Raw genomic sequence first — 22,874 nt, 5'->3', positions numbered from 1 at the left:
TTTGAGAGTCAAGGAAAAATTATATAATGTAGTTATATATTTCTTATTTTATTATCTATTTATTTCTGATATTTATATATTTTAAGTTATCTGTGCCGGGATGTGATTGCCACTTTTGAAATGAAAGGCATTATGGAATTGTTGATCATTCCGGACATGTCAAACATTTACTATAACATATTTATTTATTTATGGGTTTCTGCTAATTATTTGTAGTTATATATACATTTGTGAAGATTAACAAAACATCTATCTACAAAAAAAGTAAACTTTACAGGAGAAGATGAAAATGTTCTCAACTTTTAATAGACATTAATGTAAAGAGATTTGTATTTAAGCAATTTGGAGCCTTTCTATTGGCTCATTTATCATGACATTTTCACACAATGTAAATGACGATTGCTGTATTAAAATTATGTAGAAAAATACAAATCATTAAAAACTGGACAGCCATGATATTAGAATCATTTTATACATTTATCAGCTTATTTTTGCAAAAATTGATTCCAGACTTGTGACTGGTAGTGCATGTTATGTTGTGCAAGTCTAAAAATGGGCTGGGAGGAGTACAATTGTTTTTAGGTCTGTTCCTATGAGGTTTCGAGGATTACAAGGATTTCAATGGTGGAACGTGATATCTTTGCGTCTTTGCGTCACAGCAACCCCAAATTACTACATTGCTTTACAGCCAAAACTCTAAATACGTCTTTTCTTCCCATGAGTTTCGGACTTCTACTGAAAGTTTTACTGCTGTCTAAACGTGTCTTTCCAGACGTGTCCACTCGCAGACACTCCCTGGCGTGAGTTAAACTTTGAGCTGTAGGTTTTGAAATCATCTCCCGCGTGGACCAATCACTGCAGCTACCGGCCCCGGGGAGACATAACAAAGGGTCAACAGTTAAGCCCCACAGGAAGACAGCCTGCCAGGCGTGCACCCCCCTCTCCCCTCCGACATGCAAGCCAAAGCACATGACACAAACTCTGTCCAGACATCATAAGCATTTAAGAGGAATTCCACAAATTGTTAAAAAATTCTGCATAATTAAATGGTTGAGATGTAAACAGAGTCGTTCAGAGTGGTTTGGTGTGAAACGCTCTGTTCTAGAGAAACTTACCGAGTCAGAACTGTTCACAGTGGTGGTGATAGGAACCAGACGTCCACCTCTAAAAGCTCCCTCACAGAGAGTTACTACATGAAATGGTTATGAATTCACTGCCTGATGACTGAGACACTGTTTTGAGAAGATTTTGACATAAAATACATTCATGGTGGAGGGTTACATGCAGGGTGTTGTCAGGCAAAACAGGCCCCAAGGAAATTTTTAGATTTAGCACTATTTACCATCATACCATGAACGTTACATATAAAAAGTCAGAAGACACGTGTAGGTCCACTGGTCATTTCTTATCACCACCACTGTAAAGAAATCAGTTTCTCTACAATCAACCATTTCACATCCAACCGCCCTGAATGACCCCGTTTACATCTCAAGCTTTTAATTTACATAAAAAAAGAAAAATTAAAATTGATGGAATTCCTATTTAAGTGCTGCTACATGAATACAAACTTGGTTGACATGAAAATGAGTATATGCAACTACAGCTCAAGTTCTAAGCTTCCTTTAGATAAAACTTAAGGTCTATGAAGGAGAAATAATCAAAATAATACATAAGAGGAGTCTCTTATATATTTATACAGAGGAGACTTTTATGAAACCCAGAAGGTCATAACTTTATTGGCTAAGAGAGCTTAACTACTTCTCGACACTCTCAGAAATAAAGGTACTAAACTGTCACTGGGGCAGTTCCCCTCTTGTCACTGGGGTGGTACCCTCAAGGGTCCATCTCAGTACCTTTAGTTAGGGAACATAACTGAACCATAATCCACTGAAATTATATGTTCTAAGCTGTACTGACTCCACACACCCCGTCTCGTCTCCAGGACTTTATTTTACTGTTCTGTTTTAAAACATTCGGTTATGAAAAGGTAGAAATACGAACTTTTCACCTGGAAAAACTTATTTAAGGTTCACAATCAGACCTTAAAACCACTGTTGTACCTTTGAGGGAACATTTACGTTGGTTGTACCTTGATAAATGAAAACTGTACCTTATCATACAATATCATTTCAATTGATTACAATTATGTTCCCTGACTAAAGGTACTGAGATGTACCTGATAGAGTATTGAATAAATATTCCTGTAAATCTGTAATCAAACGAATTAGATATTAGAATCAATAATCAAAGCAGGAAGAGTTGATTAACAAAGAATAATAATCCTCTCACAAAGGATCGGCCTTAGTTTGCCTACATGAGGGATTGAGGAGTTCCTGAAGCTACAGAAGCGTCCAGAAGCCTGTGGGCATTTGCTAACATAGTAAAAGAAGAGGGCAAGCTGACCCTCTAAGAGCAGAGTAAGCTGATAAGAACCTGTTGAAACCAGCTCTTGGAGTTAGTTCAATAATGCAGTGGTTAAATTAATAGCCTTGAGAGGACGACGTGGTACAGCCAAGCTAAGATGATTTAAAAAAACTGATATCATGTACGTTTGGAAATAAGGGTTACCAAGAAACGTGCAGAGTTTGGATATAATGGGGACCAAGGTGATATGGAATATATATATGTGTAAAAGGGAGGGGTGATTACTTCATCACCCCAAACAGGATATAAAAAAGGATGTTTCGTGATGTTCTTTGCATTGTGGTTGTCCGGGAACCATCTTGCCACTCAAGCTCAGTAGAGAAGAAGGGCTTTTCCTTCCTTCCACAAGAACTCAGCGGGTGAAGTCCTTTTATTCCTTTCTGTCTTCTTTACTTTTTATAGATACACTTTACTTCTATTATTTAGAGAAATTAGATTATAGTAAAGAAAATAGGGCTATAGCTTAATACATTTTGAGAGTCACCGTCCTGTATGTTTGGACCTTGGGCAAGGAGAAACAGCTCTTGGTCCCGACATACCCTTGAGGGAACCACCCCAGTGACAAGAGGGGTACTGCCCCAGTGACAGTTTACTACCTTTATTTCTGAGAGTGTATTCGTTTACAGTGGTGGTGAATGGAACCAGGGGTCACAGTGTCTACGACAAAAATAGCCATTTTATTTACTATCCAAACCTAAAACATGTCGTCATGATGATGGTAGTAAAATAGGACGTCCTGCATGTCTCTCCGCCATAAATGCTTTTTTAAAAATATGTTTTAAGCCAAGATCTTATTTGAAAATCATCATAAAACAATGTTTCAGACATCACATTTCATATAAAACCTTTCTGTGAGGGAGCTTTTAGAGGTGGACGTCTGGTTCCTCTCTGAATGGCTTTCTTAATGGTTGAATTATGCAGAATTTTTGAGAAACTGGTGGAATTTCCCTTGCACAGGCAGCTAACAGAGATAGGAAGTGAGGGAAGTGACCCAGCCCATGAACTTCCCAAGTGAATCTTCAAAAATTCATATTCATTATCAAAAATTCATAAAGCTAAGTTTATTTTTTAAATGGGAGACGTCATGAGCTTGGGGCATTTTTAATTACTGTCATGACGTACAAACTGTTTTTTCCTTGGGAGTAAAAGGGATGTCAAAGAGAGCAGATGAAGAACCAGAAAATACACCAGTGCAGAAATACATGAATCTTTATGATATGATATGGTATGGTATGATAAAAATACAGCATGTCTGCACCTTAGAGAGCATTAATCTGTTAAACAGCGACTGAAACCATTCTGTAGACTGGAAAATGGATCATTTGGCCCTTAACGGTCACAGGGGTGGATTTAGTGATCCTGGGGCTCGGGACAACATATGGCATCCCTGGATGCAAGCTCTTAAATTAGTTAAACCTCCGGACTCCCTTGTAACGGAACCATCTACGCTGCATAAACTGATATCTTGGTAAATGAAATCATCTTAAATCTAGTTGATATATCTAATATTTCTAATTTTGAGATTGTTATAGTAATATTAAAAGACTGTTTAACTTATTTCTAGATATTCTAGACATCAGACCCTTACAGAGCAGATGTTATTTGGGTGGTGGGTCATTCTCAGCACTGCAGTAACACTGACGTGGTGGTGGTATGTTAGTGTGTGTTGCGCTGGTGTGAGTGGATCAGACACAGCAGTGCTGCTGGAGTTTGTAAACACCTCAGTGTCGCTGCTGGACTGAGAACCAAAAACATCCAGCCAACAGCATCCTGTGTCCACTGATGAAGGACTAGAGGATGACCATACATACAATGTGCAGCAACAGACTTTACAGGTGGACTAACAAGGTAGGTGTGTCTAATAGAGTGGACAGTGAGTGGACACAGTGTTTAAAAACTCCAGCAGCACTGCTGTGTCTGATTCACTCGCACCAGCGCAACACACACTAACACACCACCACCACATCAGTGTTACTGCAGTGCTGAGAATGATCCTCCACCCAAACAGTACCTGCTCTGTGAGGGTCCATGGGGGTTCTGACCACTGAAGAACAGGGTAAAAGGGGGCTAACAAAGTATGCAGAGAAACAGATGGACTACTGTCTGTAACTGTAGAACTACAAAGTGCACCTACATAGTAAGTGGAGCTGATAAAATGGACAATGAGCGTAGAAACAAGGAGATGGACTTAATGAAGTATTTTGTAATTGAGTTACATTACATTTTAATGAACAACGTCAGATACAGCTGGACAAAATACTCAAACACGCCGCAAACCAGGAGAGACTGTTTCTTGCCTTATATCTCTTTTTCATTGATATTTACCAAGCTAAGGCAACTCAGAGGTGGTGCTTCTTGACATGCTGATTTCTGCTCAGCAGAAACACTCTGACCCCTGAGGTGGCCGCTATGAGACCAGCCCACTGTCCAGATGGACACACTGAAGAACTGAAGACTGCGGAGGGCAAGCCAAACAACCTGGACTCTGTCTACAGGGGGATGCAAAACAAACAGTCCAACTATTACGCAAGTTTGTGTATTACATTTAGATCACATTAGCATGCTCTCGATGCTACTCACCATTAAACTGTGCCGGTCGATGACCCTCAGCATGTTTGCTTGTCCTCCTGCGGCTATTATGCGGTCCTGCCCAAACCAGTGGCAGGTGTAGATCTGTGAGGTGGTTATAACAGAAATCAGTCAGTTCTTCTACAAATAACTGTAAAGCCTGAGTGGAATATGTTTTGGAGCTTACTTTGCTGTCTCCATGTGGGTCCTGAGGAACTTCGGACACTTTCTTACCAGAATCGTAATCCCAGACCTGAAAGAAGTCAGTAATATGGAGGAAGCGTAACTGTACACCAGGGAGGTAAAACATATCAAAAACATATCATAATGCATTTGAAGGTAGTTCAACTGCATCGATTGTAGAATGTTTGAATTCATTATAATAATATTCAATACATGATGCACTCAGGGACCACATCTTACATGTTTCTTGCATCTTAAGGTCCACTTAAAACATTTGTGTGAGATTCTGGAGCAAAAGTAGTCTTAACTGATTTTCACATCATCATTTCTAATCACTCTTTATCCCTTAGAATTAAACAGGCTGTGTTTGTTACTGTGCCTTTAAGACAGATATATGTAAATGAACTCTGTGCTCTGTTCTGATTGGCCTTGTATTGTGCCCCATTCAAAAAGTAGTCTGTGCTGAAACACCCCTTATGACTTCAGTGTGAGTGGGTGGGGCTAAACTGCTGTAGAGTGAACAGGCGCATATAAGCGCTTTTTCATTACATAAAAACAATTCCCATATATGGAGCAGTACCTTTTAAAACTTTAACAATGTTTACATACCACATCTAGGCCTGTCCCATTTATCACAAAATCACAGTTATTTAAGATGATGGCAACTGATTTAGCTGACGGCAATCATTTACTGAAGTTGTTAGTCGTGTTATGCTGCAACAAACTGTGAATAGAGTGTGGTGAGCAGAGGGAAATAAATGCAAATAAAAGAAAGAAGTAAATTAATTCATTGTGGCACCACAGGGTGTATAAAAACACTGAAACTTGGTGCTCTAACCTTTAAAGGGCAGCGCTGAGTAAGGTTTGTTTATTTGTTAGCTGTGTAGCTAATTCTAACATTTTTAGCATGGACGTTGGCAGAATGGGAGCTTTTGTCTTGTATTTTCACTCTCGTGAAGAACGTAGCTTTGCTTTACACATAATTCTCGTAACTGTGGACATTTGTGTGAGTAAGTAAAAGTTTAGGCTTGTATTTTAATATCTGCACACAATAAATAAGAAAAGAATTAAATTGTTAATAGATTAATATTTATGGGAAAATTTATAGGTCAATCCATGATAATGACAGCCCATCCAAATGGTGAGGAAAATGTGGTTTTCCAAGATGTAAGACCTTTAACATTTGCACAAAATAAATTTCTTATGCTATTTTTAACTCATGAAATATATATATATTTTACACTTGGTATTCAGTGTAAATTGAGGGGAAGTTCGAGTTTTTACGATGTCTTGGCTTGTTTCTTAAGGATAATCCAATCAAATCGTTGTGAGGTCAGAGATTTACACCTCTCTTTGAAATCAGAACAATTGATGCAAAATCAAAATATTACTGCCACAGTGGGCATTTAGGAATATCCTTCAAACGCATTACTATTCAGATTGATAGGTGTAATTTGTACAGTCATATTTTCAATGTATTTAATGGAGTTTATATATATGCTTCCGTACCTCCAGAGTGTTGTGTTTCCTCCAGGAACCAGAGAGAATCTGATTGGCTGATGGGTCGATATGAAGGGCGTCGCCACACACATGAGGTCCAGAGATCATTCTGAAAGTTAGAAACAGCTAGATAAGAGTTCAATACCCAAATTACAATGAAATATAACAAATGACTGTTTGAACTACTGAGCAAACATTTATTTTTATGTTAGTGCTCAATTGTTGACATTCACTAAGCGTTAAACAGGTAGTATAGGTACTCTTTACACAGTAACAAGTGAGAGTCCACCTCATTTGAAGGCTACCAGCAGAGGCACCTTATGACACATACATAAGCAGTGAATAATGCATTTAAAAAGCAATTTGCAAGATTATCTCAGATGTATTGATTTAAGGGCCCTTGAACTAAACTGTAGGACATTTGTTCCCTTTAGAACCCCTTATGGAACTTTTAAGAGAGAGGCTTAGTTAAGAACAGTTCCATGAAGAGACACCCTTAAAATAAACTTTTGTAGAACTGATATTGTCTTTCTTTTTAATTAATTAGTCCTCTGCCTTTGGAATGATGCTTTATTATTATTAACAGTATTATAAGTGCCACTTTGGTATATATAATGTAATTTCTTTCATAAAATATCTCATGCCATCTTGCGAATACTGACATAAGCTGTTCATCAAATACCTAAGTAATTAAAACCATTATTCAATGCTTATGCATGAGTTACGCAGTCCTCATGTAGGCAGCCTTCAAATAAAGTGATACTCAAAACTGATACCTAAGTAGAAAGGTGGTCAGACAGGCCAGTGGTCACTTGCATAAAAGATCTTAAGTGAATGGCTTCTCCCTTTACCTTAAGTGAGGTGCGTAAAAGGAGGAAAGGGGTAAAAATACACAACTGTAACCTGAGTTTTAGAATCTAAGATTAAATTTGAGAGCTTTTAATTACAAAACTTCAATTTAGATTTAAAATTACAGCTTTAAATTGATCCCTTAAGCATTTAACTTAGGATAGCTGCTTAAGATGGTTTATGAAAGTGGCCACAGGGCTGAAGAGTAATAGGGTTAAATGCTTTATGAGCATATCGTCCCTGTAGAAAAAACCTTGAATCTCCAAATATGTAACTTTACAGGAGAAGGAAATAACTTTCTTATTTTTAATGGAAGTTAATGGAGAAATGCTTTATTCCAAGTAATTCTGGACCATTTCTAGAGGTGCATTCATCATGAAATTTTGAAACAATAGTCACGTTTACATGCAGGCTAATCATCCATTAATAATCTGACTAATAGCTCAATCAGAATAGAATACGTCCATGTAAACACCTCAATCGGAATAGACTAGTCTGATTGAGGCCATTCGGAATACAGTTTCTATCCGACTGATCGAGGTGGGTAATCCTGTAAATAATCTGTTAAATAGAAGAATAATATCCGTGTAAACATCTGTATCTGATTACATTCCCTATCGGAAAGTTTAGGTGCGTTCTGATCATGTTCGTCGCGTCATAGTGAAAGTTTATACCGTTCAACATGGCGGAGCAGAAACTGGTCTGCAGAGGAGACGAAGTTTCTGCTCTGATCTTTAAAAGACGGCGGTGGGACGGACGTCCAGCTTATGTGTCACAGAACACGACGTCTTCCTCTCGGCCTTCTTTAATAAGGACATGTGAAGGACGTTTTCCTGAGTCTGACATCATTTTAAAGTTATTAAAAACACAAGCACTGCTCACTGCTGCTCATCTTACTCTGGCTGGTTGTCACGGTAACGTGGTAAGTGGTTCTCTACACATGCGCCTAATTTTGGATATGATTACTTGACATAAGCATGTAAACAGAGATTTTCCATCAGTTTGTTGAGTAGAGTGAGAATAAACACCTCAGTCTTAATCTGTAATCAGAATGTGTTCAATTGGATTGGAGAAAATCTTTGCATGTAAACACAGACAGTGTAAAGGAAATTTGGGCAAATGATGTCAAAATACGAAAAATGACAAACATGGAGATACAAGGTTTTGTCCTGACAACAAGGACACTGTTGCATCTAATGTACCTGACAGAGTGTTGCTGTCTTGTGTCCCAAAACTAAAAAAAAATACAAAAAACAATCATGTTAACTGATTTTATTATCCCATCATTTGATTTATGGACCATTCTAGCAAATACGTTCAAAATGAGCTCCCACAGTAAACTAAACAGTTAAGTATTCATACCTTAGATATTTACAAGGAACATGTTATGATCTATTTAAACCCAAGGCTTTAATTGAGATAGTAATAATGTACATACATACAAAACCATCATTTATAGGACACTTTCTATTGGGAGGTGTCTGTCCCAAAACCTAACCCCTAAATTTACACCTGTGAAAATAATACTAACATTTGTTTTTATTTTTTTCAGTGTTGCTTTTAAAGATCTTTTTGTTTTTATTTCTAAATTAAGTTGAACGATTTCATTTTGAATAAAAACACTGCTCTCCCACATTTTTGCGTCACAACCGAAACACAAGACAGAGCCTTATTTTAGCCACGCCCCTGCATTTCAGAGCAGAAAGTGAGGCTGCATCCCTGTCCCTCATGGCCACATGATGAGCAGTTAGATCCCATTGTTTTGAAGTAAATGTGTCCCAAAGTCTGAAAATCAGTGTGGAACATTAGGAACCGTCACTATCGAAACACATATTTTCTGCTATTAAATAGGTTTTTATATGTTTTAATGAAAATATTATGATTTTATATGTGTACAAATGTTCAAAGCTGTGTTTGCTGGTCATGTACTGGCTGTGTTTTTGAGTCAAAATTAGCTAAAATTATCTCTATCGAAAGAGTCACTACTGATACATTTGGCAAAGTTTCAGTAGTGTTGTGATTGTTTTGACAGTGACAAAATGAAATGTTTAATCATTTATTGTAATAAAAAAAAATTAAGGCAAATTAATAATTAAGATCATTTAATGCGAAAAGATCTTAGTCTACAGTCCAAGTTAATTAAATGTCGAGAATGTGTTTTTAAACTCTTTGAACCAATTCAGTAGAATGATCCGTATAGACCAGGGGTCGTAACCCAAATGTTAAGAAGAGCTATTTTGTCCTTTCAACAAAAATCAAACCACCTTGGGAGCCACAACATTTCATGTCCATTTTACCATCTTGGCTATACATATGTCTCAGTATGTGCTGAGACTAGTAAAGGCAAAAATATACTATAAACGAAAACACTGTTTTCTGCTCGGCTTTAAGCTTTAGCTCAGCTATAGCCGCTTTTCTCACATCTCCAGCAGGAAACTTTTCCTCAAAAGTAGAACAGCTTCTTGTAAAATGTCTCCAATTTTCTCATTCTCATTCGCCAGGTTCTTTTTCGAATTTTCCCGTTCCACCTTAAATGGTGCCTGAGGCGCCACAATGTAACTGCTGCACCATTTAAGGTGGAACGGGACAATTCAAATAAGAAGCTGGCGAATGAGAAACTGACTACAGCTTCGCGACTTTTTAGTGTTTGTGAGTTTCTCGCTGCAGATTATACGTATCAGGAAACCAGCTGGAGTGATTATAAATGCAAATACATCCATTCATCTCCAAATTATCAATGTTCGTCTTAAATCTTTCTCTTTACCTTTTCGTTAGCTACTAGCTAGGCGAGACTGTCTGAGTGTTGCTATGGTGACCTGCAGTCTGTGCGCCAACCTTCGGCGTTAAAGGGTGAATTAGCAGTTCTACATTAACTCCAGTGTTTAAGACAATTTATTGTTAAAACTGTGCTGAACGATCAGCAGAGCTTTATTTTACTGTAAAGAATCTAATTCTGCTGTGGAGCCACAACAGGGCAGTAAAAGAGCCGCATGCGGCTCCAGAGCCGCGTGATGCCGACCCCTGGTATAGACTGTGTATGATCAAGTAACAAATGAAATTGTCCTTTACTTGAATGGTGTTGTCCCATCCTCCCGATATGAACTGAGTCTCCCTCTCAGGATGGAAACTCACAGCGATGACTCGTAACCAGTGTCCGTCCATAACTGTTTTCATACCGCTGTGAAATGCAACAGGCAGGTTCAGTGGAGCTGCATTTTAAAAAGCATTTGGTTGATACTTTAATTTTATTTTCACGGAATTCACACTGAACTCAACATTCCATCTCGTGATGCTGACATCTATCAAATATTAAATGAATCTTGTGGAATTCGCTAAGACAACTGACATCTCCACGCTCCGCCCACAAATATGTTCTTTCGTAGCGACTGCTAAACTGGACAAGCTTCACAGGATGTTGGCAAAAGTCCAATTCATCTCATAAGTCAAAATGTACAGGGCTGTCTACAAGTCAGAGACCACTTTTAGTTTATTAATTTCTGGTCAAAACAGCCATTAAGTTGTTCGTTTTTCAGGAGACAATTATTTTAAACATAAGATAATTCTCTTGCATACGCGTGTGAAAAATCAAAGGAAAATAAGTGAAAAAAAGTTTCCAAAACTGAGAAATTATGAAAAGATATAGAGAAAATAAGACTAATAATATCTAGTAGGCCACCAAAACTGTGCCCATGATGGGAGAAGCTTCATTCTTGCTGCAGATGGGAAAAAATCCATGTGTTAATCACAGTTATATCAAAATCACAATCTAAAAGAGTGCAATTTTCAAACTGCAAGAGCTGCAAATTTTACAAGTGGATGTTCTGGTGTTCTTGGCCAAAACAACTGCCTGAAAATTCATATATAGAAAATAATTGCATCTAAATCACAATTGCAAAAAAGTCGTTCAGTCGTGGGTCTGAAAGGATGTGTAGCTGTCAAGAAGAACCTCACTGAGAAAAGGAGACGGACACATCAAACAAAGAAGCTGAACAATGGGCTGACCACCCCAGAGTCCAGACCTCAACACCACTGAATGTGTTTGATTACTTCAGAAAATGATCAACTTTGGAGGTGTGTCTGCAGATTCTTTGAGAAACTGAAAGTGAGTCTCCTGAAAAGAATGGAAGCTGTAATAAAGGTAAAGACAGACACACTAAATTACAGAAAAAATGACATATTTAGTTGTCAAGGCTTTTGAGGTGTCATTTTCAGTTACATATATGTTCTCTGCTATTTCCTTAACACTGACAAATGAATAACTTGTACGTAATTGCCATTAAACCTTGTCCAACCTTACAGCTCCAAAAGAAGGTTCTTGTGGAGAGAGCACGGTGCAGCTGAATGGACATTGTGAAAGGCCTTTCAAAAGTATTTCAACTTGGTTCTTATCAGGCTACATTCCTGCCAGTATTGTTCAATTTAAGAAACATATGCAATGTTATTTAAAACCATTGTAAATGTGTGCCGTATTGAATGATGGGAAATGAAGTCTTATAGGCTACCTGGCCCCGCAGATTTGTAGTCTCTGGTGAGTGGCGAGGTCATATAGGTGGATGAATGAATCTGAGCCGCCGGTTACTGCTCGCTCTCCGGATGGAGAGACGGAGAGTGAAAGAGTCTGTCTCTGCACCCTTTCACCATCCTTCGCTTCTTTCAGCCACCACATACACTGCGGTCCCCACACGTACCAACACCTCACACTACCACTGGCATCTGAGAGAGAGAGAGAGAGATAGAGAGAGAGACAGAGAGAGAGAGAGAGAGGGGAGATGAATGTTATGCATGCTATGTCCCAAACATATACCACATGCCAATCCTACATGGTACCAAACTTTCTGAAGAACAACGGACAATGGAAGAACAATGGCCACCACAGAGCCCAGATCGCAACATCAGAGAGCAGAAAATGCAACCAACTCCTAAGACTGAACTTTGAGGTGTAGACAAATTTCCCTGCAACATGAAAGCAGGTATCCCGAAAAGAATGGATCTGTACACAAAATGTTCACATCCCAGGCCTGAATTTCAGTGCGGGATTGCGGTTATTGTGCATAATTTCTACGATTTCCACAAATCTAACAATTACAATTCCCACAGACTTTTACAGCGATGTTCAGCCAACATTTGCACCAGTGTGGACTGGCCTAACGGACTGACTTCCACCCTGGACAACGCACTTGCCGCTCTCTCTCCCTCTATGTACGAGCCTACGAGCAGCCTCTGCTGCTGCAGCACCTCTCGCTAACATTTACAGACAGGTTTCAATGATGTGGACTTAAAGGTATGCAAACATGGACTGCTGACTGAAGTGGAACCTGTTCAGAAAAAAACACCTGAACCCAAAAGGGCTGGCGTAAACAGCAGTTCTAGAGAGGTCAACGTTAACGACATCAATCCTCCAGATCCTCAGTCAGGTAACAGTAACGTTAGCGGGGTGAAGCAGCAGTCCAAAGGCAAGTTTCAGACTAACTGGCTCAGAATATTTCCGTGGCTCGAACTTAACATCGATGAAATGAGCTGCTCGATTTGTAAAATGTACGGTGCTGCGTCTTTTACCAGCCGATGTTACAAAACATCAACTTTAAGGCGCCACTCAGAAGCCGATTCTCATACTGCAGCCTTGAAAAGAAAGAGTGAGGCAGATTCAGCAAAGAATGTGATGGCTAAAGCTACTGAAGTTGCGCAGTTGCAGTGTGAGGAGGAAACAAAGGGGCTTCTCAAAACCTACTTTATAGCAGAAAACGAATTGGCTAATTCAAAATTTGGTCATCTGGTTAAATTCATGAAAGAGATGAAGTGTCCTTCTTTCAAAAATGCTTTCAAAAAGAATGGGAGAAGGTAAGACCTATACTTAGGCTCACAAGTAATATTCCCCCCAAAAGTGTATAAATCCCCCCTGTATGAAACATTTAAGGAGGGAATTTCAGGCCCTGATATATCACACTGTGTTGTGGTAAACGAACTAATTGAGAGGTTCTGCTGCTCTGCCGATACACATCATATCAAGCTTACCAACTTGTAGGATGCTTTGGAGCTATCTCTGAATTAGGATTTTTGTTTTTCATTAACTGTTGTTTTTATTCTATATTTTTCACACTGATTTATTCACTAATGTTACAAGTAAGCTCAGGCTTGATCTTGTTAGCTAGCTACTTAGTTCCAGTCATATAACAGGCTCCTTTTTCTTTGAATGTGGAGAGACCAAAATACTCTAAACTAAAGGTGAAATTACTGTTTTTAAAAATTATTTGAAATCACTGGTAAAATCTAACGAAAACTTCACAATTAGTTTGTAGCATTTGGCCCAAAAATGCTTGATTTTTCGGGTTGTTCTGTGCACAACCAGGGGGGCTTTCTCCGCTAGTGCCACAATATCATAGCTTTGTGACACATTACAATCAGAATATAACCTCACACACCTCACTACAATATCACGGCCTCTACAGACCACAATCCAGAATGTTCAGCTTTCCTCTCAGGATCTGTTGATTCAAATCTGTGTTGTAATGAGCTATAATACGATTATGAGAAAGGCTAGAGGAGATTAGATCGGTGAGGTGGAAAATATCCTTCGAAATACTAGATGTCCTCCTTTTAGCCTTTGATCTAGCATGCCCACCAACTGTTAGCATCCAGTGCTAACAGGTGCTATCCAGTCAATTTTGTGTCTGAAGGTTCTTTGAACTGCTGGCTGCTCTGCGAGGGGACATAAAAGAGTATGTGTGTGCCAATGCAAGCAGAAAGTCTTTGGCAGCCAGTCAGACTGAACTCCACTGTTGGCCGTATTGCTGCTCAGCCAACCATACTGACTTATAAACCAGTTACTTAACATAAAAGCAGCTTCCTGTCAAGTGTTATTTTTATAAGAATGAGAGGGCATTAGGGGGCTGTAAATGGTTGCTGAAACACGGTTCTCCCTGAGACAGGAAACACAGGCCAGCTGTATCCACTCCCTCCCAGAGATGGAAGAAGAGCTTTTCTCTCCAGCTCTGAAGGCCACAGCACTACAAAGGTATGTTTATTTGTGCTTGAAATGAAAAGCCTGGTGAAAACAAAAATAATTTACACAAATGTCTCCTCACCAAAAATCACTGCAGTCAGTGGTGCTCGAAGTTTGCTTCTTTGTTTTGCACTGGAGCCATGAGGCTAATGTGGCTAACATGTAATGGAAGCTTATACTACATGCTATACTAACTGTATGTCTAAATCATCACAAACTTACCTCAAACTGTGAGAAGTCGTTGAGTAAACTAAAATAGACTTGCTTATGTGGTTTCTGACACTGTGTGACATACTGTTATCTATAAACATGGACAAAGGTACATTACTATCGCTAAAACAGCAGTAGCAGCCATCTTGAAGCCTGAATTTTATCTGTACTTTGGTCCATTTTAAAAATAAAATAAAAATGATTTCATTACATGGAAATGGGTGAAGCCACTTATATCCACTTCTTATCTGGTGTGAATGGAGGTCTTGTATCTGAAAACTATGTATGAGTTTATGCAGTGCATAGCAAAATGCCCATTGTTCAGCAGATACCTAAGTTGTTAAAGAGTAACTATACCCACTACTTCCAACTCCACCCCTGGCTCAATTTGAAAAATGCTCAAAAATAGGAGGGTCACTGCAGTGATGTTTGGGTTTGGAGGTGCGGGTGGGAGGGAAACCGGGCAGACTGGGCTGCTGTGTTTTTACAGTTAACGTTAACTACCAGAAAATATGGAGAGAGACAGAATCAAACAGCACTTTTGCAACTGAGAGTCTTATGAGGTTGACGATTTTTCTCCACTACCATCACCACCTTCGACAAGGGAAGTAGTTTCTGATCAGGCAGTGCGTCTTGAGCCTTAACAGTATGAGCCACTGACTCAAGCCACCGAAGAGTTAACGTAGTGCCAGAAAATGATTAGCAGCGAGTGGCAGAGGCGCTGAATGGTAGAACATTACCTAAAACCGTGAGAGTGAGCTTCGAATTATCTTTTCAACGGCAAGCAACACTGGAACTACGGAAAGCGAGAAAAAAGTTCACGAAAGGTTGACACCGTCAGTAACAATGGCCATTTAACGTGTCTGTTCAGGGAGTCACGCGCCCAAGTTTAATTTGTGAAGGGAAACATGAATCGGATGCAACACCGGCAGCTTTATGGAGACTCGCAAGAATCCTCACTTAATTGGTCCTTCAGGTTACCTATTTATACAGTGAGCATTATCAATCTTTATTACAAACTAAGCTTAGATTAACTGGGTTACAGTACAGACAGCTGGCATATCGCAGCCTTGTGATGTGGTGCTGGGGGTATTTAGCTCAGCGTGTCACTCTCGGCTCCTGTGCTTTCATATTTATGAGTGCGGCACGAGTAGGGCGTCATCGGGGGCGGTAACATTGTTTGACTGATTTGCATACTGTGACGTGTCAATGTACTTTGGTACGAAGACAGGCGGAACTGACCATGATAAAAATGATATTTTTACAGTTTGGAAAGATGTGTCATTTTAAGCTAGGCTGGTATATTTCATTATTACAGAGCAGAGCATATCAGCTGTTAATGAAAAAAAAGGTCTTAGGATGTAGTTACTCTTTAAATGGACAAATACCAGTACGGGGACTGGGATGGCAGTGACCACCACGGTTGCCCCACCACTAAAGCTGGTAGATGAGAACAGGTTGGCATTCCTAGGCAGGTTTGTGTATCATTTTCTCTGACAACTCCTTCTCTTTAGAAATCAGTAGAAAGTGGTTGCATTCCTCTGGTGATTCCTCATATGATTCTCTGTATATGTTTAGTTTCAAACTGCATTTTCAACTCTTCCACATGGCCTGAAACTTAAAACACCGCTGCAACACTGTGTTTTCGTGAATTAATTCACTTCTTTTGTGTGCTTTTAGTGGCATGATGCTTGCGACCAGCATCACACAAAGACTTGTGTGGTGTGACTACACTTATTGCTGTGTTATTAAACACTGTTTTAAATATTTCTCTTATAAGCTATAGACAACTTTACCTCTTTTTAAACCTATTTTAGATTCCCGTTAGATTCGGTGTCCCATTTTTCTATGCGCTGTCCAGCTTGAGACTGTACAGCATTTTCCATTTAAATTAATCAGTCAACAAGTCAGTTAATCTGTTTTGTTGATCCTAGCCGACAGAAAGTGTGTGTACTCACAGGTGGCCAATAGTAGGCAGTGTGCCTGCCCACTGTGGGTGAAGCGCAGGCTGGTTACAGGCACACCTGAGAGAACACTGCCGCTGTCCTTCAAAGTCTGGGCCAGTTCACCACTGTCGGTGCTATACACCTGTGAGATTTAACCAACAATCAAATGTTTCCATGTGAGAGCTTAACCCTTGAAAGTCTAAAGGTGTCTAAAATGGTGTTTGAGGATCTGCAACAAACCTTGATGGAACCATCGCAGAGCCCAACAGCAAGCAGCGCTCCATCACTACTGAACTGACATGTCATGACCTCACAGCCACACTCTCTGGAATAGATGGAGAACAGGAGTTAGGATGAATCCAGCACAGATCAGCCAAGACATTGTTGTTGTCCGATATTTGCTTCTGTAGTTATGTTCTGGAGATGTAATGTAGCTAAAAACGTACTACAATGAAACTTATAGCCACTTGTTAGCATTGTGTTAACTGCATGCCTAAAGAATCACCACACCAGACTGCAATATGGTGTCCCACAAGGCTCTGTTTTAGGGCCCTCACTGTTTTTTTTATTGACAGCCCATTGAACAGATGTCAGCTCAGCCACATTCAAAACAGAATTATTGCAGCTGTTCGTTTGTTTTGTTTGTTTCAAATAAGGTTGCAGATTTTATTCTTGACTTAAATGGTGTTTCTGTGCAAACAAAATCTACAGTCAAAAACACTGGCATAATCCTGGATGCTAGTTTAACATCAGAGTCCCATATAGATAACATCTCTAAGATGCTGTGTAATGTAGCACATCCAAAATAAGACATATGCAGCAGGAAAATAAAGTCTGAGCATTTCACTCTAATCTACACTGGCTTCCTGTTAAGTCTTGCTTTAACCCCAAAGCTTGGCCTTATGACATTTAAAGTGCTTAATGGCCAGGCTCCAGTATATTTTACTGATCTATTGAAGCATTATAGCCCATCCAGACCTATTCACTCAGCTGAGGCAGGCTTACTACAAACTCCTAGGATCACTTACAGCTCAGTTGGTGGAGAATCATTTTCTTATATAACTTCCAGGGAATATTAGGAATGCAGTATTGCGATGTGTTTTAAAATCCAGCTTCAAATATATATTTTTTTAGGCTAGGCCTCTTTTTTCTCCAATAGTTTGTGCTGTTATTTCAATTACCAGGGGTCGCAACCCAAATGTTAAGAAGAGACATTTTGTTCTTTCAGCAAAAATCAAACCACCTTGGGAGCCACATTATGTCCATTTTACCATCTTGGCTGTAAATATGTCTCAGTCTGTGCTGATGTACTAGTGTAGACTAAAAATATAATATAAACAAAAACGCAGACTCACTTTGCTCTGCTTTAAGCTTTAGCTCAGCTATAGCTTTTCTCGCATCTCCAGCAGGAAACTTTTCCTCAAAAGTAGAACAGTTTCTTGTAAAATTTCTCTCAACATTTGATTTTTTACGAGGCTGAAGTTGCTTCTCATTCACCAGCTTCTTGTTCGAATTTTTCCGTTCCACCTTAAATGGTGCCTGAGGCGCCAGAATGTGACTGCTGCACTATTTAAGGTGGAACGGGAAAATTCGACCAAGAAGCTGACAATCTTCGCGACTTTTTAGTGTTTGTCAGTCTCTTGTTGCAGATTAAACGTATCAGGAAACCAGCTGGAGTGATTATAAACGCAAATAAGTCCATTCGTCTCCAAATTATCAATGTTTGTCTTAAATCTTTCTCTTTACCTTTTCGTTAGCTATGAGATTAGGTGAGATTGTCTGCGTTGCTATGGTGACCAGCAGTCTGCGCGCCAACCTTCAGGGTTAAAGATTAAAAATACATTAACTCCAGTGTTTAAGGTCATTTAGTGTTAAACTGTGTTGAACGATCAGCAGAGCTTTATTTTACTGTAAAGGAGGATTATTTTATTTTTACCTACAAATCTGATTTTGCTGTGGAGCCACAACAGGGCAGTATTCCTGCATAAGGTTCTGTAACTAAAATGAAATTTGCTATGTAAATAAAGAATTTTTATTACTTGTCTCACTTGCTTTCTGGATTTGCCTTTAAGGACTGAACGAGGCCTGCACTCACAGGACTGAGTGTATGTGGAGGTCTCCGTCCGTCTTGGGCTGGGTTTGTTCTCTCAAGTCCTCTTTTTTGGCAGGAAAGTGTGCTGGACCCTGGACGGAGAGGCTACTCTGCATTTGAGGGGCTTCATTCGGTTCCGTTTCTGAATCGCTCCCAGTTTCGCTGACATCGTCACCTTCTGTGTCTGTACCAGAGTCTGAGAGGCTGAGGAGATCTGGACGATGAACTTGATGCTTTGTCTGAAGGCCCTCATCTGCAAGTCCTGGAGGTGCCGGAAAGCTGTTTGACAACTAGATGGAATGACCTCAGACATATTACTGACAGTATCAATATCTCCCAGATATAACATACAGTCTCATCATCTGAGAGTGAACATAGTTTATCAATCTGGCAATAAAAAACTGGACTATTTTCAAAGTGTGGCTATATTGAACTCAGTGTGGCCAAACAATATTTGAGTGACGGTTGCAATGTTGGGCCATTTTTTATATAGCCATTTATTAAGTCATAAAATTGAAAATGTTTTTTATAATTATGACATAGAATCTTATAATTATGACTTGCTATCTCAAAATAATGAGATTCTATCTCATAACAATAATGTAGTGTCTCATAATGAGAGGGAAAGTCATAATAATGAGATGCTAAGTCACAATTATGAGAGGCAAAGTCATAATTATGAAATGCTAGGTCATAATTACGAATAAGTAAGTCATAATTATGAGATTGTAAGTCGTAGTTATGACTTACAATCCCATAAATACAACTTACTATCTCATAAATAGAAAAAGCTAGGCCATAATCACGGGAAAGTAAGTCTAAATTAAGATAGTAAGTCATAATCATGGAACTGTAAGTCATAATTTTGAGACAGCAAGTCGTAAATATGATATTGTTAGTCACAATCATGACATACTAAGTCAGCATCATGAGATATTAAGTCATTATTAGACTAAATATCATTATTATGAGATAGCAAGTCATAACTGTGAGAAAGTAAATTATAACTATGAGATGTTATGTCATTATTATGAGATATTAGGTCATAATTATGGTAAACTTTCTCATTGTTATGATTTACTAAATGGCTATGTATTTTTTCCAGTGGTGAAATGGGCTTCCATGGTAAGCAGGTCCATTTGAGTCCCTCACATTTACATTAGCTTCTAATTCCTTTTTAGACATTATTTCAGATTCATTTATTTCACTTTGTTCTGTTGGTTCAGCTCTAGGGCTGCTTTTTTATTGCTCATACGTCTTAATTTGGAGCTTTAGCATTTAAGACCAAAATTATCCAGAAAAGTACGACAGCGTTTTAGGGCCACTGTTAATAAAAATAAAAATAGTACACTTCGAGAATAAAGTCCTAATATTTTAAGAATAAAGTCCTAATATTTGGATGATAAAGTGGTCTAACTGTAGGGGGGCTAACTGTAGTGGGGCTGCTGGACTGTAGGGGGGCTGCCATAACGTGTTGGGGTCTCGGTTGCTGTACTGGCGCCGGAGCTCCACTCACTCCTGTCTCTATGTGGATCATTTTGATCATCATTCTCACTGTCTGTGAAACTCCATGCCCTCTTTGAATGGGGGGAGATGTAGCCCCCGATAGCCGTGTAGACGACCCTGCGATTCTCCTTCAACAACACAGACGGACAGTTTCCTCCGAGTCCGTCCGGCTCTTTATTCTAGATAAACACAGTTTCCTGCTCAGCCGTTTCAGCCGGTTCTTATCCAAATAACAGGCTGGTGCTGATGTGCAGGAGAGACAGGGAGACTGAGTATTAATGCCACTCTGATGTAATTCTACGACTTTTTTTCCTCAAAATATTATGACTTTTTTTTCTCTAAATAGTACGAAATTTTCTTGAAATATTACGACTTTTTTATCGAAATATTGCGACTTTTTTCTCGAAATAGTAGTTACGATTTTTTTCTTGAAATATTATGACTTTTTTCTCGAAATATTACAATTTTAGTCTCGAAATATCATACCGTACGACTTTTGTCTCGAAATATTACGACTTTATTCTCGAAGTCTACTATTTTTATTTTTATTAACAGTGGCCCTAAAACGCCGTTGTGAAAAAGAGAAGAACAGAGCCTAAAACTGATACACTGATAGACGCTGACTGTGCTGGGTTAAGAAGATCCACAGCAGTTCTAGAAAATTAACGGTTACTGCACCTACTTGAGGAGATTGCAAACGTTAGTTTGGTTTTTGGGAGCTACTTTTACTTCAACTTTATTTAACTAACGTTAATAGATGTAACAACGCTTGTGCTGTATAAAAACCTCACCTCTAAAGTCATGGCCTGGTTCTTTTTTGAGCTTTTACCTTTTCTTCTTTCTCAAACTGAATCGCTTTTCTTCACCAAACAGTCGACGTTGCTTAGTAACCACGTTAACACGAAGCTTTGGGCGCGTATCAAATCGACACTCCTTCCCTCATTCACTACGCGATAAGTCCATAATTACGGAGCGAAAATGTGCGTAACCTGATTAGTTTATAAGCGGGACTGGTATATACTATATACTATATACTATATACTATATATTATACTAGGTTAAATAATAATTATTTGGACTAATTTTCAGATGGATGCCTTTTGGCAGTGCACCATTTGGGTAGAGAAGCTGTTATTTTCTTACCTGCGTAGTGCACTATATAGGGAGCAGAGAGTGATTTGAGATGCGGCCTGTGTGTTTTGTACTAATGCAAACAGTTCAAAATTACTCCCACTTTTGCTTCGATTTTAAAACAGTTTGTTGACTGCTTAAAACGAACGTGAAGTAAAAAAAATACCCTAAAAATATACGATACAACAAACATGCACTGTTGAAGTCTATTACTTTTGTGTATTTGGATTAAATAAAACAAACGTACATCCTTAGGTTGTGCGTATTTTTATTGCTAGCATCGAACTAATATTGAACTATCAAACATTTTTTAGTTCATTATTTTATTATTTTATTATGTTTGTTGCTTTATACATTTTAAACATAAAAATGAACGAAAGCGGGGTCGAGATTCAAATAATGGGCTCTGTAATCCCTTTTCTAAAAAAAAATACAATAAAATTAAAATAAAGATTAAAACACAACACAAAATCCAAACAGCGCCGCCACTACTAGACGGATTACGGTTCATACATCACAAGCTCTCGTCCGAAGGCGCTGATTGGCGCAATGGAAGTCTCACGGCTTCCTTAACGACGGCGGCCGTTGCGTTGCTAAGATGATTCTCGTTCATATTTTGTGTTTGTTGTGTATTTTATGGTTCGGTTTCAGACATTAAAGGGTTTTGACTGTTTAACTTTAGGGGTCAGTCTCGTTAAAGACACGCTGGTCACCGACTTTATCCGAAGAAGCTCTTGTCGGGCTGCTTGTTTACTGTCCGCACCTTCTCGCTGGCTAATCTCTCCACATCTCTGACCACACGGAGCTCCTGTTCTGAGAGGTTTGGTCACTATAATCCACAGTTTTGGTGACTGTTGTGATGTAAATCTGTGTATTAGTGCTGAGCGATGTGTGTAAATTTTAGGACACTGGTTTGTTTCATAGCTTGGTACTTTGTTCATTTTTTTCCCAGAGATGTGTTCCCCGACCGGTCACTTCATTGAGCCCACCTCCTTGTTTCTACACTCATTGTCCATTTTATCAGCTCCACTTACTATATAGGTGCACTTTGTAGTTCTACAGTTACAGACTGTAGTCCATCTGTTTCTCTGCATATTTTGTTAGCCCCCTTTTACCCTGTTCTTCAGTGGTCAGGACCCCCATGGACCCTCACAGAGCAGGTACTATTTGGGTGGTGGATCATTCTCAGCACTGCAGTAACACTGACGTGGTGGTGGTGTGTCAGTGTGTGTTGTGCTGGTACGAGTGGATCAGACACAGCAGTGCTGCTGGAATTTTTAATCACCTCAGTGTTGCTGCTGGACTGAGAACCTAAAATATCCAGCCAACAGCGTCCTGTGGGCAGGGTCCTGTGACCACTGATGAAGGACTAGAGGATGACCAACACAAACTGTGCAGCAGCAGATGAGCTATCGTCTCTGACTTTACATCTACAAGGTGGACTGACAAGGTAGGAGTGTCTAAT

General features: G+C 39.2%; 2 protein-coding genes across 4 annotated transcripts in view; one reads left to right on the top strand and one right to left on the bottom strand.

Moving 5' to 3' along the window:
* Positions 1-4,665: 4,665 nt before the first annotated feature.
* On the bottom strand, positions 4,666-18,825 carry LOC118809718 (WD repeat-containing protein 38-like). Its single transcript, XM_036573258.1, has 11 exons — positions 18,720-18,825; positions 18,427-18,496; positions 16,921-17,005; positions 16,693-16,822; positions 12,027-12,237; positions 10,594-10,702; positions 8,727-8,758; positions 6,685-6,784; positions 5,180-5,245; positions 5,005-5,097; positions 4,666-4,913 (listed from the first exon to the last, which is right to left on the bottom strand). Exons 3-11 carry the CDS (start codon positions 16,984-16,986, stop codon positions 4,764-4,766), a joined length of 957 nt encoding a protein of 318 aa, XP_036429151.1. The 5' UTR covers positions 16,987-17,005; positions 18,427-18,496; positions 18,720-18,825; the 3' UTR covers positions 4,666-4,763.
* LOC118809717 (tectonic-3-like) overlaps positions 12,210-22,874 on the top strand; it is a 24,915-nt gene continuing 14,250 nt past the window's right edge. Inside the window, exon 1 of one of the 3 annotated variants that reach the window (XM_036573254.1) lies at positions 12,210-14,536. In XM_036573254.1, coding sequence (XP_036429147.1) covers positions 14,418-14,536 — 119 coding nt within the window. In that variant the 5' untranslated portion in view covers positions 12,210-14,417. Of the gene's footprint in view, positions 14,537-21,849; positions 22,252-22,874 lie in introns of those variants that run through there. The other 2 variants (XM_036573255.1, XM_036573257.1) reach the window with 2 other exon arrangements.

The sequence above is a fragment of the Colossoma macropomum genome, unplaced genomic scaffold (assembly GCF_904425465.1).
Source record: "Colossoma macropomum unplaced genomic scaffold, Colossoma_macropomum, whole genome shotgun sequence".
Taxonomy (NCBI): domain Eukaryota; kingdom Metazoa; phylum Chordata; class Actinopteri; order Characiformes; family Serrasalmidae; genus Colossoma; species Colossoma macropomum.
This window is presented reverse-complemented; position numbering and strand designations above follow the sequence as displayed.

Bases quoted from the DNA above. Each gene is read 5' to 3' on its own strand.
- LOC118809718 (XM_036573258.1), bottom strand. From the start codon at position 16,986: ATGACATGTCAGTTCAGTAGTGATGGAGCGCTGCTTGCTGTTGGGCTC. The intron at 16,823-16,920 runs GTTTGTTGCAGA...TAAATCTCACAG, and splicing joins TCTGCGATGGTTCCATCAAG to GTGTATAGCACCGACAGTGG. The intron at 5,098-5,179 runs GTAAGCTCCAAA...ACCACCTCACAG, and splicing joins ACCCACATGGAGACAGCAAA to ATCTACACCTGCCACTGGTT.